At 36.8% G+C, this 20,782-nt stretch overlaps 1 protein-coding gene across 1 annotated transcript in view; it reads left to right on the forward strand.

Moving 5' to 3' along the window:
* Nucleotides 1-4,174: 4,174 nt before the first annotated feature.
* LOC108359379 (guanine nucleotide exchange factor DBS-like) overlaps nt 4,175-20,782 on the forward strand; it is a 62,882-nt gene continuing 46,274 nt past the window's right edge. The window contains exon 1 of the mRNA XM_017611220.1: nt 4,175-5,540. Within this exon, the coding sequence (XP_017466709.1) occupies nt 5,186-5,540 (355 nt within the window). The 5' untranslated portion in view covers nt 4,175-5,185. The remainder of the gene's footprint in view (nt 5,541-20,782) is intronic.

The raw sequence follows: 20,782 nt of genomic DNA on the forward strand, positions 1-20,782 counted from the left end.
AGTGCGCCGGGGTCCTCATCACGAGTGTATTGGAGTTTGGGGAGAATGTAGTGAGCGAAATTAGTTGTTGATGATGATGTTGATGTTGATAATGATGTTCAAGCGGCAGACAAGTACTCATTTTAGCACTCAACTAAAACATTTCTTAATCAGCGTTAAAAGTAAAGAGTATTTGACTTTAGTGGCGCACACGAGAGCGACGCTAATTTAAGAGACTACAAAGAGAAGACATACATTAAAAGAGATTTAAGAAGCAGGATGTCGAAAAAAAATTATTTATTTTTACAACAAGAAATGTATATACACTGGGCGACAAATGAAAGTGTACATCTTATTATAATATAATATTCAAAATTACTATTTCCATGAAAAATTGTTTGCATTAGTTTTTGATGCAAATATATACCATTCTAAACCATATAAATTAAAGTTTCACATTTTATATAAAGTTAACAAAAATGACAAAAAATTTTCATACAAGTTTCCAATCTTTTATTCAGAATTTATAGAAAATTTTTGAGTATTCAGTTTGATAGCGCATTCAATTTGAGTCAAATTAAGTGCAAGTTTTAACCAGCTAAAAAAAAGCGTTGATTTTTTTAGAATTGTTTTTCTTTTTTTGGAGACTGATTTTGCGGTTTGTTTTTATATATAACAAGTCCACTTTACAAAAACTGGCGTTAATTTTGTGAAATTTTTTAGCTAACGGTCTCTCGCATTCTATTTCATTCGAAATTCATGCTTATAGGGAAAAAAGTACAAAAATCCGTCACCAAAAAAATCTCAAAAATCAACCGTATCACGCAAACATTCATTCGTCATCGAACACCCATCATCAAACTCCTTCACTACAAAAAACGTTTCAAAATTTAGATATCATAGAAAAGTTGATTTTTCGCTGGGGTTGGGATACTAAACATGGTGTCAACAGTTTATAAATTTTGATGCTTTTCATTTTAGTAATATTGGACATATTAGACCTAAAGTCATAAATGTGTAGATACTACTACTAGAACTTAAAAATGTTGACTAATGGGCAGGTATGCCCTACCTCGAAACCCATCCTTTATCTTATTTGGCACTCCAACCATGGACGTAGCCAGAATGAAATTTAGGGGGTCGTATTATTAAGCTAGCATTTCAGGGTACTATTTATAGTACCCTTGGAAGTTAGTGGGGGGGGGGTGGTAGGTTCGAGCCGGGATGATTTAGATATTCATTCATTTTCAACAACTTAAATCGAAAAAATTGCTTCAACCTCTCCTACCATAAAATAAATAATAAATAAATGGGTTTGAAACCCACTTTTTTATTGAAAGTGGCGTTTTTATTTTTTCTCTCTGACATCAGGATATATTTTAAAGGACTTTGTAATTTCAATGGTGTGATTCATTCCAAAAATTATTTAAAAAATCAATGCAAAGTAGAATGTTACCCATATTACAAATGAATGGAAATTTCTTTAGAATTAAAAAAAATAAAAAAATGTTTAGATTCACGAGGACGACTAGGTATTTTTTAAGCTGATAACGTTAGAAGGACGAAATTCGAAACAAATAATTTGAAATTTCAAGGATAAAATTTTAAAAGGACAATTTCAATAAGCATCAAAACATTTAATCTGATTGAATTCTACAGAATCTCCTCTTTAATTTTATACCCATACTTCTTCTCTAAGCACATTTCACTGAAATGTTTAAATCATTTTTGAGTTACTGACGTCAAAGTGAAAAACTAAAAACAATCGTTTGCAATATTCGGCCCATGGTTTCGCGAATATATTGATTTTTATGTGTAAAATTTACTATCGCAGGAGCTAGACATTTATAAAAAATATTAATTATTAAATAATAAGACATATATAGCCAATACTGGTCATGAAAAGTAGTTTCTATTATTGCGACCAGTGCAAATTACAAATCCCGAAAATCCCGGGATTATTTGCCAATCGTATTTCGTAATTTCATCTTCTTCAGCACATGTCGAGAGCAGTGCCTAGCGGTTTGCCCAGGCTGGATGGATACTATTCCCCTCACCCGTTCTAAAAATCTATCCCATTCCTCCGTCAGCTACTCTACTGGCAGGTCCCCACACCTATCCAGGACCCTAGTAGCCACATTCCTATTGTAGTAAGCCTGCTTGGAGCTGCGGATATGCTTAGCCGAGGGGCGGACATGTGGTAGCAACCTGTCTTGAACTGCTGGGTATGTCAGTAGCAGCTGGCAGGTTTAACATTAAAGCAGGTGCCAGGGGATATTTTGTGGTCTGGTTCCCTTAGGTGGAGCTGACGCCGCAGCTCAAACCATGAAATAGTTGGAGACCGGTCTGCCCAGGCCTCCGCTTCCACCCTGCCCGCCGCATTACTCGTACCAGGACCAGCCCTGTTGCTTAAGCCCCATCTATATCCTGTCAATGTCGGTCTGACCAATGCCCTGTCCGCGGCTTTAACACTAGTCGGAGCCACCGCTGTAGGTTTTTATGTAGGTTATTTTGGTCCCATGATTGTCGGACAATAGAGGCTTGTCTGCAAAAAGGTCCGTGTGCACTGGTAAGGCTAGATAGAGTCGGAGGTCGCCAGGTATCCGGAGAATTCCGTTTGAGACTGGGCTAATTATTAATCTGGGTCCCTAGCCAGGCTGAATATAAGCACGGGTCCTCTAACCCCTTTTTCCAACACAGTGCTTTTTTCAAGAGGTTAGCTCTATATATGATCATGAAACTTCCGTATTTAATTCAGAGTTGCAAGTATTTTTAAAAAATATTCTTCATTAATATTCCTAATTGGTTGCAATGAATAATTTCTCAACCTAGAAAAGAAAATCTATTACAAATTTAAATTCACTTCGCCGCACAGCTGATTATTTTCGCTGCGGACCACCAAAGCCAATGCGCATGATCATACAACAGCCACCCACATCAATGGGAGCAACAATAACAACACGCACAAAACCACTTGAGAAAAGAAAAGTACAAATGAACCGAAAGAAAACTAAATCAACACAGAGAAGCAAACCGCAAATCGGCGAAAAAATGCGATTCTCTCTAGTCGACATTGCATTTGGCGTCTACATTGCACAGTGTAACGAGTGCGACCAAAAATAATAAAAACGAACGAATTTGGAAAAAATTTTATGCCAATCGACCTTAAATACTCGAGTATAAACAGAATGTAAATATTTTTACCAAAATTTTGATTTGCACTTTTTTCGTTTTTGGCATACGGTATTTGTATAAAATTTGTTACTGAATTAACTGTATTTTTATAAAAAAAATAATTACAATTTAAAAAGTCATATAAGCTTGAAAATATAAACATCTGAGTACTGTTTCTAGTGGGTTGGCGGGGAGCTGTCATTTTTAATTATTATTCTTAAACTACTGTATACATATTTTGTACGCCTGAAGTTCATAGTTTTTCCCCGTTGTTATTTCAAATATAAGCATAAAGTTCCAAACAATAAAAGTACATTTACGAGTTGTAAAAGTAATGAAAAAAATGCTTGAGACCTGTTAGAGGGAAGTAAGTAATCACGATTAAAATAAATTAATTTATTTCAGCTGCAACTAGCGACAACTCTTTGATTCGCAGCCATATTTGTAATACAACCTGTAATACAAAATCTCAACTTTGGCAGGTGGGTGTGGCAGTAGACCAACTTTAAACATTTTCATATATGTTAAAGAATCTTTCACAAATATAAATCGGACTAAATTATTTATATAAAACCCATATATTTAGTTTCCAGTTTTATAGAAGGTAGGCCTGTTCTTCATCAAATTTTGCTCAAATTTAAATTTTCTTGCTATATACCTCTGTGCGAAATTTTTAATTGATCTGCGACCACCCCTTCTACTTTTGACCACCCACAATATGGGGACGTTACACTGTGCGTCGCCGTCAACAACAGCCACCAGCGCCACAGTCACGTGTAGCTTTGGAGCTTCGTTGCCGGTTCCGCATAAGCACAGCACCAAAGCAGCGCAGCATAATTTTCCAGCACAACAATAAAGCAACAACAGCAATGGGAAGAACTGGGGCGACAGCAGCAGTAGGTGCGAAAAAGTAGCTGCCTTCATCGCCAGTTGCGTGTGCAGCGGGTCGTTGCAATACGTCCGTACTCAACGGCGAATATTCGTTTGTTCAGCGCTCAGTAACTTTAGTTCGTCGCTAGCTTTGCTCACAAACGGTTGAGCCTTAAGAAACGAGAAAATCAAAATAGGAATTTGCGCAGTGAAAACAGTAAAACGAGTGCTCGCGCCTAAAAGTGGCCAAAGGATATGTATATGTATTACTTACTATCAAGGCCTAAGCTGAAGCAAACGTGTTTGTGTGTGTTAAGGTGGCGTTTAATATAAGCGTATGTATGTGTGAGTGTGTGAGTGTCTTTGGCGAGGGTTAAGTTCACACGAATAAAAGGGGCGCAATTAAGAAAAATGTGTTGAAAATTTTATGAAAAGTGTTTAAATTAATGATTTAAATGGCATATAAAGGAGCTTAGCGCCCAGTAAATAATTGATTTTGCATGGTAAATAAGAGTGCGAAAATGAGTGTGTGAAAAATTTTATTCTGCGAAATGATTTACCTGCGTGATGAAGTAAAGGCATGTGAAACTAAAATTTTTATATAAAATAAACTTGTCACTAAATCTACTTTGATAAAATGGTCACAAAATCAAATATAAATAAGTGAAAATGCTATTTGTTCAAAGCACCATAACGCAAAAATAGTATACACCCAGTGCAAATACTCAACTCAAGGTCTCGTAGCGAGTGGCCAAGTTGCAGCAACAGCAACAACAGCGCGCCTCTACCCCACAGTCAGCGCAGTCAAAGCTAAACGTGGCACACACCCACCACCACCACCGCCACCACCCCTTGGCCCCTCTCTAAGCACGACAACTGCACGCCAACAACAAGGCGTCCATTATGCGCCGTTCGCACACTCGCGAAAAGTTCACGCAGTGGAAGTTAATTGACCTTCAACTGTAGTAAAAGCAGCATTGGTGACATAGTTACACAGCACAGCACTTCAATTGGAGTGCCCCTCATCCATTAGTTAAATGTCCGCATTTTAAGAAATTTTTAGTCTACAATGTTTACATCAAAAAAGAGCAAATAAACGCTTTTACCTCAATCCTAAGCTTTAATTCGCCGACATCGATTATGTGCAACAGCAACAGCAATTATGGAAAACTCGCCGTCGAACTCAATTGAAAAGCAAATTGATAATTTCCTGGAACATTTCAAGCGCAGCGCCTCAAAGGCAATGGAGGCCGATTGGTGCGGCAGTGGTTCGGGCTCAGCCAGTGGTAGCAGCAATGCGTCCGGTGGTCTAGCGGCTGGTCTAGGTTTAGGCGGCGCTAACGGTGGCGGTGGCGGCGCTGATGGACTCTGTAGTAGCATTTTTAGTGGTGTCACTGCAAATGGCAGTGCTGTCAATCAATCGCCGCTACATCAACCGCAACATCAGCCATTACAACATTCACTCTTGCAACGCACAAAAAGTCGTTCCAGTTGTTTGGATATATCCGATTTATCAGGTTAGTATGTGTGTAAATTTATATATGTTTGGCATTGGTGCTGTATACCACTAATTCCATTTGGTTGTAGAAAAAATTTTGTGGCTTAGGCTTCAAATGTTGTTAGTGTACCTAATTTAATTCAATTTGCTAATGTATGTATGTACATAGAAAGTATACCTTCGTGTTACTGCAGCGCTACATACTGACTAAAGCGCTTAATCTTTGTGAACTGGAATATTTTCTAACAAAGCCAAGCAGCTCGACATGTCAACACAGTGGCTTTTATATACATTATCAGTAAAAATTTCGTTGGGGCCTCCTTGCCTTTCCGGCTTCAAGTACTTCTAAATGGGCACTCTTGCTCTCACTCGAGGCCTTCTTGGTTCTACTAGTTAGCGATGGGCAATGTGTCTATATGCCTTCGTTACAGAAAATCGAAGGGTACTCCACGGACGATCACTGCTTCTGGCTATAAGGAAGACTAGTTGCTCTACAAGCAATTCCTAAGGGAATACAATAAAATGTTATTAATAAGTGGGTTGAAATAAGATATTCCTGGCGCGTTTTAAGGAAAAAGTTGTATGTGGATAGCACGCGTGACTGAAGTGAAATTATGTACTTCCTATTACCGGTATAACTCACTATATTATATGAGTTTATTTTGTGCCCAATAATTAAAAATTATCTTACTCTTATTCTCAAAATCAATCTCAATCTCAATAACAATCTTAACAAGTTGTCTGGATTCTTGCCTTAATCTTAATCACAGTTCCAGTCTTAAAGTTAATCTAAATCCTAATGTTAATCTTGGTCTTAATCTTAATCTTTATCTTAATATTAATCTCAATCTCAATCTTAGCCTCGACCTCAATCTGAACCTTCATCGAAATCTTAATCTAAAACTTAATTTTAAACTTAATCTTTATCTTAGTCTAAATCGTAATCCTAATTTTAATCTAAATCTTAATTTTAATCTAATCTTATTCTTAATTTTAATTTTATTTTTAATTTTAATCATAATCTTAATCCTAACCTTGATCTTAATCTTAGTCTTAATCCAAATCTTAATCTTAGTCTTAAGCTTAGTCTTAATATTAATTTTAATCCCAATCTTAATCTTATCCCAGTGTCAATCTTAGCGTCAACCTCAATTTCAATATGAATAGCCATCGACTATTAAGCTAGCATTTCAGTACTTCTCACTTCTAGGAAGAGGAAAATACTAATGGCATTGGGGCCGCTTTACAGACCACATTCCTATAGGGGCACACTTGTGTAGGTAACAAACCTCTTAAAAATATACAGAAAAGTGAGGAGACCCACAATAACATTTTCTTAAGCTGCTTGGGCTGTGTGGATAGCTTTCATCTGGCAAGGGAACCTAAAAAGTCTTCTGGCATAAGCAACTTAATCCTTCTGCACAAGAACTTGCATATGTTCAAAGTAGGGTTGTTGCGAATATTCGCATTCGCATTCGCAATCGCGGAGCTTCCGCATTAACTTTATCAATTCGCACTCGCTTTCGCATTCGTAATAATCAATGCGGAGCTTTTGCGAATGCGAATGTTGTGTAAGTGCACCGATAAAACGTATACATATAAGGCAAACAAAATGACAAATTGTAGCCAATATTTTTGCCTGTGGTCGTGGCAGTATTTGTGTAACAAAACTGGTCAAATGTCATATTTCTTTTATGGTAAAACTGTCCCTTCTTTGCTATTTAAAGTCAAAGAGTAAGCTCCTTCAATAGGGATTTCCAGGAGAAATGATCAACGTCTGGCTATAAAGAGAATCGATGCTCAAATAATTAAAAAACTATAGGTCTGACATTTAACAAGATAAGAATTACGTAACTATCTGAGATTCAAATGCTTATAAAAAAAACAGGGTGCTTTAAAAAAAATAACAATATTCTGATCCCATTCGGCTGATAGCCACGACTTGAAAACATAATTTTGTTAAAATTTTTCATTCCTGGAAAATAATAATTTATTTTCCATATCCATCTATTTAGCTCGCTATAAGCACAAATTTTTCCAACCAGTCGCAGAAGAAAGTATTAAAAATGAATTACAAAAACTAAAATCGAAAAAGGAATTAGAATTCAGAATTCTTTTTAAAGAGCATTAAAAAACCTGGCACATCTGTTTCTTAAAAATACTTGACATCCGCATTCGCATCCGCATCCACGGTTGTTAGCTGTTAGATATTCGCATCCGCATTCGCATCCGGGAAGTCTAAAATTCCACATTCGCAACATCTCTAGTTCAAAGCACAGATTACCCATAAGGAATTTAACTCTTTAAACCCGTATTAACCTACGTAATTTTTAAATACCTGGTGCCACCTTCAGCTCTTCAACTAACCCAATATTGACAATAAGACTTCATGACTTTGAAATTCATATTGAGGAACAAATTGGCAGTTCATAAAAGCAGGCAAACGTATGAGCACAGCTTAGTTCGCCTACAACGATGGAACATAAAAGAAAGTAGATTGCTGCCAAATTTGGACCACCTTTCTTTGCCAAGAAACTGACTCTTCTATTCTAGAGTGGATGTTATGGTTCTTGATATAATGGCGCTTTCGGTCTAGCAGCTTGAGATATCACAAATTTCCTAAAACGACTCAAATCTAATTCGTACTATTTATGATGTGTCGCGTCTTATTGTGCTTTTACTGGCATAAGTATTGCTGAATTTATCTCTCGGTTTTGAAGAATGCCGCAGGGTTTATCTAACTGCCGACTAGGCTATTTGCAAAGCAAAGACATTCTATAATATTTCAAACCTTTTTATCTTAGCCCCATTAGCCTAACTACTTCATTTAATAAGAAGTGCATAGCCTTGCGAGTTGCTTGAACTCTGCAAAAAATCTGTCCGCTCGCTTAGCCACTAACATCTCCCAAGCTCAATTCCCTACAGGGCATCGACATAACCACAGCTCACAAGGTGCATAATAAGCTTAAAGGATAGCGGATACAGCTTGGAGACGATTGTCTTCGTTAATCGCTAAAGTCGCACTGTCAGCATAAAATACTGCTGCATTCTTTTGGTGTTGCCTTTTTTTTATTACTTTTCACATTTCGCTCTGTTTTTTTTTGTATGTCATTCGAGACCGTCAACAAGACGCCAAACGCAGCGTAGCAGCTGACATTCGAACGTCTTAAATGACTGCTGAGCTGAGCTGAGCAAGGCGCGCGAGCTGCGACCAGCCACTATACTCGTAAATTGTGGGTGGCTTTTCAGTATTGATTTTATTTCTTTGAGTTTGAGAAAAAGTTTTCAGAGGCTATGGCAAACTTGGAGACATGCAAACGAAGAAATTAAGCAAAGGGAGAAAGGAAGCAAAAAAAAAAACAAACTCCTACCAAAGGAGTGGCAGTAACTGGAAAGAGGATAGTTGAATTACAAAGTGGGTGTGGAAGAAGGTTGGTACGAAGCAGTGCAGGCGAGCCATTGACAACGTGTTATTGGCCTTTAGTGGCTATAATTAAGAACATTTAGCAGTGGTTTGTTTGCAGGCCAGCAAACAGAAAGGTGCTTGACTCTTGTTGAGGGCGGAATGGCACTGAATATACATACATACATAGGTACATATTGAATACATAGCTATCATATATCTAGACCTACATACTTAGACATGTGTGTAGATAAGTAAAAAAGTACATAAAAAAAACTTATTTATGCGAATATGAAAAAAACGTAATAATAAATGCCATAAAAGCTATGCATCGCTTTATTTTCTTCTTTTTTCTTTGTCCCCCACCCCCCTAGTTGACATGGTTTATTTGCTTTGCTTGGCGTGTGTGTGGGCGTAGGTAGTGCGTGTCTCTGGGTGGGTGGGCGACAGGGCGTATGAGTGCTTTTTCTGGCAATGCAATTAAAGCAAAAAATCAGACGCTCGCATTTTGTGCGCGCTTCACTTGCTCGTTGTTGCATTCATTGCACGCTTTAGTGCTGCGCTACACTAACTGCCAACTCACTGCGCTCGTATTCTAGTTTTATTGTTGTTTTTATGATTGCAATTACAGCACTTGCGTGTACGTGCATTTTGGTACTAAATGCAAATCATCTTTCAAACGCGCATAAATTCTAGGGAGCTACTTTTTATTTTTGCGTGTGTATGTAGCAAAGTGCATTCTGAGTAACCAAAAAAGCGTTAAAAGCTTCAGTTTGAGTGTGTTCCCTGCAGGAAATGGAACTAGTTTGCAGCTAATTGTTAATTAACCAGCAATCGACTAGTGGTAACTACTAACTATTTCCTTTGGCCGTAACTAACTACTTTTGAAGGGCGATGGCCGCAAAATAGTGAGAATTATTTTCCACTGCATTCGATATCAACTAACTTGTAGTTAACTACTTAAGTAACTACACAAAATCTAAATAAAAAAGATTTTTTAAATTTTTTATGTACTTTATTTTGCTTATTTTTTATAGGTTTTTTGTGCGCATATTTGAATTCCATCAGACATAATATCAAAATGATAATATATATAAAATTTCGACTATTATTTTATTTGTCCTGAATGCGAAAAAGCATCTGCGAAGTGCAGCAAGAAAGTGTATTCAAAGTAATTTTTGTATGAGAATATTTAAATAGAAGCTTGTTCAGAGAAAACAAACTCCCAGTAACGTCTGCATAACTCCTGCGCGACTTAACAACTAACTTAAAGTTAGTTTTGTCATAGCTAAAATTTAGTTATTTATCGAAATTCCGCCAAAAAGCTAACTTCAAGTTGGTTATTTTGATCAATTGATAATTTTTTTCTGCAGGGTTGGTACGAGTATTTATGTATGCTTATGTTTACGGCATCACAGCTGCATTTCAATGGGCGCTCATGCCGCATAGATATGTATCCATAAATGCACTCATACATATGTACAAGTAAATATGAGTAACTAGTTTTACCTCGTTGCACTTGCTTTTCTTTCACCACGTGCAATTTTTTTCTACCATTTTTTTTCTATCTTAATCTCTGCTTTCGCCATCTGCTTTTGTTTTGCTTCATTTGTTTAGCTTCGTCTACCCCTTGTCGTTGGCTGCTTCTAAATTACGTGGCCTCGTAGCCACATATTTAACTCCCCCCTTACCTCTTGTTGTGGGCGTCTTTTGTGGCATGCGGCGTTAGCATTTTACAACAGCTTTCCAAATGTTTCCGTTTCGGTTTGTTGCCTTCTTAAAGCATACTCGTACATACAGCAGTACATACATACATACTCACAATCTCTATAGTTTCCTCTTTATAATTTTTTGCAATCTCCCTTTTCATATGATCGCCCCATTTGGTTGCCTTTGTAGTAGATACAATGCTTTCAAAGCATTTACGTCGGCTATAATTTCTTAAACGACCTTGAGTATTGAAACTAGCAAATATGCTGGTGAAGAAGACAGTGATTCAAATTACAGCTGTGTGAAAAATCTACGAGTAATCTGCTTCTTTACGAGCATACTTGATGTTTTGTCCATTATCACACACCTGCAAAGTACAAAAATTAAATTTAGAAATCACTTGAAGTAGAGTAAGTAAAACTTGCGTTTGACACTTAATATCGTTGGCTGAGTGGAAGATCGACCTGTGTATCTCGGCAACTGGTTCGAAAAAGCCCTACTAAAAATTTCATTGAAAAACGCCCATCTTAGAATTTGATTGAAGAAAGCCTTATCTCAAAAATGTTCTATCTCCACTGAAAATATATTGAAAATATGTTGATATAGGACGTTTCTAAAGTAAGGCGTTCTTCAATCTAACTCTGAGATAGGGCGTTCTTCGAACATCGATCTTCCACTCAGCGGTCGATTTGTACTATATTGCCCACACCCGCTTCGCTGAGTGTATGAAAATTCTGCGTGCTAGATTAGGTGTAATTATTTCAATAAAACTAAACATATGTACTTATAAGTACTATGTTTATGCGTAGGCCAATTCAAGAAATCATTTCAAAAATTTGATTAGAATCTCAGTGCATAAACACCATTTCGTGTATAATTGAATACATGAATTGGGTTTTATGCACCCCTTTACTACCCAAATTCATGAAATGATTTCCTGAATTCGCCTACGCATAAACGTATTTAATATGAAGCTTGTAGGATAGTTTCGGATTTCTGTTAACCTTCTTAAAAATATTTTTAAACTAAAATTTTCTTAAACCTTTTTCTTGTGTACATTTCCAATTAACTTGTGGATGGTAGCCCACCTACATTTAGTTCACAAATTAAGCCTTTACAAATCATTCAAATTGTTAAATAGTTTTAATTTAATTTTTTAATCAGGTGGCCACCTTCTTGAACTTCTCTCGTCCGACACCCATATTTTGATACATATGTACATACGTATGTATGTATTTCAATTACTTAAGTCCCATAATTCAAGGTAAATTTTATATTTCAAACAGATGGTAACCCTAGCTTAGAAATAAAGCCTTTTCGATTTATGTCCATATTATAGTATTTCATTTAACGTATCAAGTAATTTTATTTGAATTTAGTTTTAAAACAGGTGGCACCTCTCTTCAAACACTCCAGAAAATTCCACAAGTTCAAACTAAAGTAATATTTGCGTTTCGCACTTTAACTTGTGTAAAATTAAATTAAATTTGACTTTTCAAAGAGGTGGAAACGCTCTTAAAAAAAATCAACCCGCAACCATTTTACACATCTTTCGTTAGACACCCATCTTGTGATACAAATTCTAATTATTTAACTCCCTTAATTAAACAAAAAAATTTTATTTTCAAATAGGTGGCAACATTGCTATATGTAGAATTAGTCCTTTTTAAGACTATTTCGATTTTGTATTCTACTCAAATACTATACGTATAGGATTCTTACATTTTTTATGCATCAATCAATCGTCTGGCACCTGCTAGTCAATCGAAAAGTTTATGCGGCACTTATTATTTTCATGCCTACCTGAAGATTTCGGTTGCAGGCTATAAAAAGTCAAACCAGCATCTATGCGGAACTAAAATTATAACCAAATGATCTTCGCAAATCTCTAAATTTATGCACATTTGCAAAATGCAGAAAAAATTCCACCATAAAAAAGTGCACCCATAATATGCCAAGAACAACGTCAATGATGAGTTCGCTGCTAAACTTCCAAGCGTATAAAATTAAATACATTAGCTGTGAAGATTTCGCAATTAATTTCGTACACAAACCTCATGCAAGCTATTCACTATGCTACATTCACCTGAGAGGCAGCCAGCCAACAGCCAAGTGAAGATATATACCTCGAATCTACTGAAGGCATCAAACAGCAAGGAAAACAAAATACAACAAAAAATTGCTGCTTCTAAAAATATGCGGCTACTTTTGAAATAAGTTTTGCAGATACTCCATCTCATACTTATGTAGATAGCTACTTAAGTAGGATTGCGGAAATGCACATCGAACACGCAATCTTTTTTTGGGTAAACAAAGTCATTGCGGCGCGGCGCTTCTGCTTTTCTTGTGAAGTCAAAATGCCAGCAGGCGGAAAATTTTGGCAGCTACTGCCAACTTTACGAGCTAAATGCGATGATGAAAAATGGCCGATGTGCTGGGGGAAGGTAAAAGGGACGAGGAAATTAGATGGCAGCAACAATGAACGGCAGCGTAGTATGTAATACAGCAAATTTATGTTCGCTTCATTTCGTAAATGTTTTTGGCCTATAAATGTCAGACGAAGTGAATTGGTTTTTTAGTTTTTATTTCTGCTATTCATGCTGGAAATGACTTTGGTTGTACTATAGACACAAAATCCAAATGAATATTAAAACATTAACTAGAGCAAATAATTTGCTGATGGGTAGAGACAATGCGACAATTGATTGGATGAAATGTGCAATGGTATTTTAAAGTAATTTTGATAAGAGGTTTACAGATTGAAGAAAAAAAGGATAGCTATGATTTGTGTACTTAAAAATGTAAAAATTTAGAAATATCAAATTAAAGAGTTATTAAAAAAAAATCTACAAAACGAAAACCTGTGAAGAAAACTCATTTCCGATACGCCCAAAACATTTATAAAATTATCAGGGCTAAGAACTTATTTTTCGAGTAGTAGATAGGCTTTTTTAATATCCTTATCAAAAGCTCTTCTATGGCAGCACGGCGAGTGAAGAGAACCACTTCAGCTTTCCAAATTCAATTTGAGCCTCCGAAATAGTTTTGTCGGTATACAGACCGCCTTTCGTCAATACGAAGCCCTGCTTAAGAGATACACTGAACGTTCAACTAATCTGAAAATACAGCTGCTATCCGTGCTTTCAGATTGGAAACCCATGCGGCCACAATGCCACTCTAAGTAGACCTTCGTTTTATACAAATGCGCTGTCCTCGCAAAGCATTTCACTAAAGACGTGGACCAACAACAAGCCTCGGGTAAAATTTACAAGCCACTGTCATTGGAATCGGAGTAGACCCCTATGAGAGGCAGATATGTTATAGTTCTTACTGAGGGGTCAAAGATGTAAGACTGAGTATAGGCAGGAGTTTTAATTGGAAAACAAAAAGAAATTCTTTAAGGAAGGTCAAATACCTCATGTAAAGTGGGCAAACATTTTCTCAAAATGGCAGGCGGCGATTTAGACACCATTCTGATTATCGATTAGACTTCAACTAATCGATGACCACTGGGAAAAATGGCCTTAATTGGAAATGAAGTTGGTGAATGACAAGCGAGGTGCGACTTGGTACAAAATACTCTGGACATGGGGGCCATGCTGATAGAAATCAAAAGGAGGAATACACTCCAAACGAGAACTGAGATATCTATAGCTCGCATAAAAACCAAGGTTCTGTTAAGAATGATCAAGGGAAGTATTTAAAAGATTACGACCGTCTCTTTTGCCGTAGCCAAAAGAAACCAAACGAGATGGAGACAATTGAAAATTTCCCATGCGTATGCCACTCTTTATTGACCATTCCTAGAAAATATTTTTGAAAGCGGTCGCCTGTCTCTGTAAGTTTTTTTACGCCGATTGGGTGTGGTTTTTAATGAACTATAGCAAAATGATAGTGCGAGTAGAGGGATCAACTTTCATTATGTAAATAACTTCATTAATCATGAATTTATTAACCTCAATAACCAGCAAATCATCGTCTGCCAATACTAATAGTAAGTTCACGCCACAAATACCTCCAACTACATCAGTATACACGTTACTATTTAATTAGCTAAAGGTTTCGTAGGCGGCCACTTCAAAGGCTAACGAAGTGTAGGAATTTTGTATGAAAAAGCTACATAAGTAGTTATTCACAACCATACAACGCTTATAAACATCGATTCTCTTGTATGTGCATATTTACAAGCTTCAATGAAAAACAGAAAACACAATGCGCCTAGTAGTCGCGTTGGAAAACTTTGAATTTTGAAGATAAAAACCTAGCGTTCCTTCTATTGGCAGTCGATGAGATTGCAATGTACGACTGCAGCCATTATGGCTCCACTTGCCGCACAATAGAGCATTTGTATTTGCGTTGTGCCCCAGTTAGCTGTAAGTTTTATCATTTTGCATTACATTTGGTTTGTTCTGGCGGCAGGAGCAAATGCATAAACACAAAAAACCATTTAACTGATATGAGCTCAAATCAAATGAAGCACGGCCCAGCTGGTCCAGATTTGCATCTTTACATATATATGTATGTAGGAATGGCCTTCCCAATCCTCTTAGTCTTTAATTAAAACGCGCTTTTAATGTTTACAAAACTGGATGTTTATTCGCACACACACGGTTACATATCAATTTTAACTTTAAATGCTACGACTAGCTTAACAACTTCGCTTGAAGGCGGTCAAATACAATCTGCCGTATTGCTGTCCTTCGTTTGTCTCGTGAAGTCCATAGTTGAGTATGTTCAGTGTGGTCCGTTCAATCCTTGTCAGTGTTGTATTCGTCGATCAGTCTTAGTACGGGTCCCCACTGTCATACTTGTATNCCACACTAACTGTCGGAAATGGGTACGCGGTTTTCATGTAGTGGGTGTTTGGTGTTTACAAAAGTGGGTGGTTGACTGTTGACTGGGAATAAGCGCGCTTGCAAATCTACTCCTAGGTACATATATATGCATGTATGTATGTATGTACATATGTTCGAAAAATGTAAATGAGTCATGCTTTTCTTAAGCTTTATGATTTTTTTGTTTTGCCTATTTTGTTCCTACCTGTGTTCACTGGCTTTGAATGCCATTCATGAATGAGGCCGCATACATATGCACCTCCTTTTATCTGGCTATGTACCTTAGAGTGTATAGAGTCGGCTGAGTTATGACTCATTCAAGGATGCATCATCATACACTTGAATGCATCAGCATAAACAAGAACACTGCAACATAATTACATTTAAATATATGTAGATAAGTAATATATGTATGTATGTATTAAGATATGGACATATGTATGTATGAATGGGTAAATAAGCTTCTGGCATCGCGTCCTGATTCGCTTTGTTAGACATAGTCAAGGAGTTGTGGCGACGCTAAGTGGACTCCTGGTAATTATGCGCTATTCATTTTTACTAAACCGTCCACAGCGGCGGGCAGAAGCCTTGTTTTGCATAAAATCTTCCTATGGGAAAACATGATGGCTTAACAGCGCCAGCTAATTATTATTCCGAAAACTTTGTTCGCTGCTGTCTAGTAACACCTTAAATTTTTTAAAACCACGGTAACAGAATATTAAGCTCAATCATCGAATAATTTGTTCCTCTGCTGAAATGAAAGTCCTTGACCGGACACATATAAATCTGATATAATAATCCACGTGGAACTGCTTCAATAGTAGCGTACTGCAAGTCGCTCGTTCCTGCCATCGACCTGCATATCTCTTTGAAGGCTCTCCAGGTGCTGCTGGCAAGCGACTTTAGGACTTTGTTCCCTGCATGCCATTTGTTACAGGTGGCGAGGATAAGCGATGAGAAGGAGAAGTGGCTGTAGAACGTGACTTGGGGTGGCAAAGGTGGTGAAGAGTGTGGCGGTGGATTTCGCGGCAGATATTTCGAGGTTCCTAGCAGTGAAGCAATTTAAAATAGGCAAATACTATCTGTTGTTTCTGCTCATTTCCAGGATCGTTATTTCAATAGTGTAGCTCAGCATTTTTCTTTGAACATATATGCTTAAGAGCGTCGGGGAAGTACGCCACCATAACGAACCTCCTGTAGGATTCTACGCGGCTTGGGTTTAGCGTTACGAAATTCTTCTGGTGATTGACGTCCAGAGACAGCTGTTTATTCAAGACCAGTCTTTGACGTTTTGATGGAGGAACGAATGATTAACCGTATCTAAGAATGCATGTGATGGTGCTGTACATTTTTCGGAATCCATTCTGGTGTTCGGCTAGTTTAAGATGCTTCGTCTGGTTGGGGAGGAGAAGTGTTTTCATCAGGCATGCACAGCGCAGGCAGAACTCCATAAGCAAGTGATAAACTTTTGGGCATGGCTGTTTTAAATAGTTTTTTCCACTCAAGATAGAAGGAAGATGAGTCTGTAAGATTATCCCGCGTCCGCCTTCTTCCCTGACTTAAGAAGACTTATCGATTTTCAACATCCCGGATATGGTCAGTCTAGACAGTGACAACTAGAAAGTGAAGGTGATGTACTCGACTCCCGCAGCTCATATATGTTAAGAATTTGCATACAGATTCCATCTGGGTCTAACGAGGTAGATCCCTTGTCGTTGCAGACAGCGGCCTGCTTTGTCCCCTTTCTGCTGGAGAGATAGCAAGTCTAAATGTGTCCGTTCCACTTGTTCCGCTTTATTCTGTTGTCCAATTCAGCGCAGTTTTTTGCATGGTTTTGGTGCTCATGTGATTAAGAAGTCTGTATAATCTGTCAATATATATTCTTGCCGATGACCATTTAGTTTTGCATAAAATATTACATTCACTCGAAAGTCCCCAATCTCAATCAAGTATCTCTATCAACTTTTTAAGAGCAATATGAAAAACGTGATGTAAAGATTTGTGTACATGTGATCTTCCGTCTTCCTCGAACTTATGGCCTTATTTATTGGTTTTTTTTTAACCAACGCAAAATTTGCAAATGATAAATGAGAATGTGTTAGTTTCCATCACTCACACACTCTTGTAGGGAAGGATCCTACAATCAATTTCAGCATAGTTCCATGCAACTGTTAAATAGTAAACATACACATCGCTAGCTTAGGATGAAAAATTGATAAATCCACTTTTTATGAAAACTCATATTTTGATACAGAAGGCTGGAGAAATTAAAAATGCATTGTTTCGAAAAGGATAAAGGTACTTGTTTCATTTTTCCTCGTTTATATTCAATGAAAGGCAAATTTGCTAATTTCAAAATAGTACGAAATATTTTAATAAAGATCGAGTCCCTCTGATTGATATATAGTTTTGCTTTTCTTTAACAGCCAAAATTTTGTATTCAAAGTCTTGCGAAATACTTGAAGAAAATGGCTATAAATGAAGTTTCTTTCCTCTCCTTCGTACCTATGTAAGTTAAACAGTTTTCAACCAAATGTTCCTTAAAATCTATTACAATTCTGCCATTAACATTTCTGTACGTAACATAGATGCAGCTATTTACAGACATGCACATATAGATGCATCTGTCAGATAGACCAGCTGTTAATCGTAGTAAATACAAAAACCAAAACAACAGAAACGTACAAACACACATGCGTATGTACATACGTACATACATAAAAAATTCTGTGGATTCTTGCATTTAACAAACAATTTTTCAATGCCGGCATCAACTCAGCATGCATTCTTTAGCAGAGAGTACATAAGAGGGCAAATTATAACAAGAGCGCACTCGCATGCACCACTACCAGAGAGAGAAAGTTAAATGTCAAAATTTTATTTGCTGCTACGATTCGAACGAACGCCATGCCATACACAAAGTGAATTTCACGGCTGTGACATCTGCATATTTTCCGAGATTTTTACTAAAAGAAATTTTGTTATTTGGTTATTTTTGATTACAAATATATGTAGCAAAACGAAATCATTTTGTGGCAATTAAGTGAATTAAGTGTGAATACAAAAGATTTAAGTGAAAACGGAAGTTCCTATTCAATAAACCACAACTAGTAGATATTTCTCAGCAAGCAAGTGTCGGTGATAGAACGTATTGGCGGCATACATACATACATATGTACTTACATACGAGTGCATATAAACTCATAAATTTTAAGTATGTAAGTAGACAAAGTGTGATAAAAATTGTTTTTCCGCCTCCTCCTTATTTTTAATATTTATCAATTTTCCATTGAGAATTTAATATTTAGTGCGAGTGATAATCTGTCTCATTTGTGAAGTTCAAGCTGTCGTATATGTGCATATTTAGGAAGCTGCATAGTTCAGCAGCGTGGAGTGGGATTCTCGAAAATCGTTCTTTGTATTGAAAAATCATCATCACACAAAATATTAAAATAAAGTGTTCAAAAAACTTTTGGCAACAAAAAATAGGGAAATCTTTAGCTATTTGTACAACGATTTAGGGGTGGGGGCGGAGGGGGAGGAGGCGTGGCTCCCCAAACCCTCCCTAAACGAAAGAGGATGGACGCCGCTTTATGAAAAGTCACCCCTCTCCATCGCCTAAAGACCCATTGGGAGCTGTTTGAAAACAGCGGAAATTTGGATTTTTTTCCAAAACGATTATAACCCTCACTACTCCTTTCTCTGTTGCCCAAGAAGAGGGGCTGAACACCTTTTGCAGAGATATTACGTGTTTTTTTTTTACAGCTCAGCTCGGAAACTTACAAAAAATACCATATTTCCAACCGACATTATTAATAAATTAGTGCACAGATATAGTAAATTTTATTTTTGTAATGAAGCGTGAACTGTTGTCTACAATTCATAAAGAGTACCCAAAAAATAAATATAAAAACCGTTATCGAATTACTAAAATTCACATTACCTATAATTGAAACATGTTTAATAGCATTTAGATAAATAACATATGTACATATCGATGGCTGAGTCGAAGATCGACCTATCTCGGCAGCCAGTTCGAAAACGCTCTATCTCAAAAAACTTTTCAAGAACGCCCTATTTCAGAATTTAATTGAAAAACACCCTATCTCAAAATTCGATTCAAAAACGCCCTATCACACTTCAAAATGTATTGAAAATATGCTGATATAGGGCGTTTTTGAATCGGCAGCTGAGATAGGGCGTTTTTGAAACGAATTCTGAAATAGGGCGCTCTTGAAAAGTTTTTTGAAATAGAGCGTTTTCGAACTGGCTGCCGAGATAGGTCGATCTTCCACTCAGCTATCGATATTATCTAATGTACTAAGGCGATAAAAAAAATTGCCTGCTAAAAACATTTCTTTAGCCCTTGTGTGTTGGGAGTACTTGGGTACATAAGAGATTTTATTTCATTTTCCTTTTTATTGAAATTTTTTTAGTCGTTGCATATAAATGGTGACGGAAATCTTTCGAAAAAAAACTTAGAACTCAAAACAGAAAAAGGCCTGAAATTAGAAGTTTGGTATCCTCTTCTAGAATTCATATATAAAATTCTTTTAGTTTGGGTTAAAGCTTTTTGCGTTATAGGGTTAAAAACCCAATAATTATCTGGAAAAGTTAAAAAAAAACGAAAAATCGCCACTAAAACAACTGGCAATAAAAAACTGCATGCAATGACAAAATCGTAATTTGCTTGTCGTAATCGTCAAATCGTCAAGACGGTTAAAAATCAACCTGGCAACACTGGATGGTCAACTGGCGGATATCAGTTGAAGTGGAGATTGTGTGATTGTTTGCGTATTTATGTATAGTTGCTTTTGCGGGTGGTTGGCTCGTTATTGATTTTGTCTGTCTGCTCAGTTCAGCATATGCCACAGCGTAGTATCAGCTGGGCGGGGGTATATCGCTGCTGTTTTCCATTATGTTTATCTTCAGCTTTGCTACATTAGTTGAAAGCAGTGATAGCACTTAACGCTGTAACTTATTCGTTTAAATATGTAGTTTATTAATAAATATCCATGTATGATTGTACGGTGGCGGGCAACCAAATAGGTACGCGACTTTTAAACAAGTATCGGCTAATTTTATTTTGTTTATTACACGCTTTTTTAATGTTTATTATTCTTTTATAAAAGCATTACGTTTTTTTTTAGAGCATAGCCAAATTTCAGGTTTTTTAAAAGATTTGTAAAAATTCGAGCAACAATTATTATTTATTAAAATTTAAAACTTTATAGTGAGCCCATTAAATTTTAGTTTTAAAGTGCAAGTTTTAAGTAGCTAGCACTAACCACGGATTTTTGACAATATTTTTCC

The sequence above is a fragment of the Rhagoletis zephyria genome, unplaced genomic scaffold (assembly GCF_001687245.7).
Source record: "Rhagoletis zephyria isolate East Lansing unplaced genomic scaffold, Rhagoletis_zephyria_1.1 Rzeph_scaffold_00381, whole genome shotgun sequence".
Lineage (NCBI taxonomy): Eukaryota > Metazoa > Arthropoda > Insecta > Diptera > Tephritidae > Rhagoletis > Rhagoletis zephyria.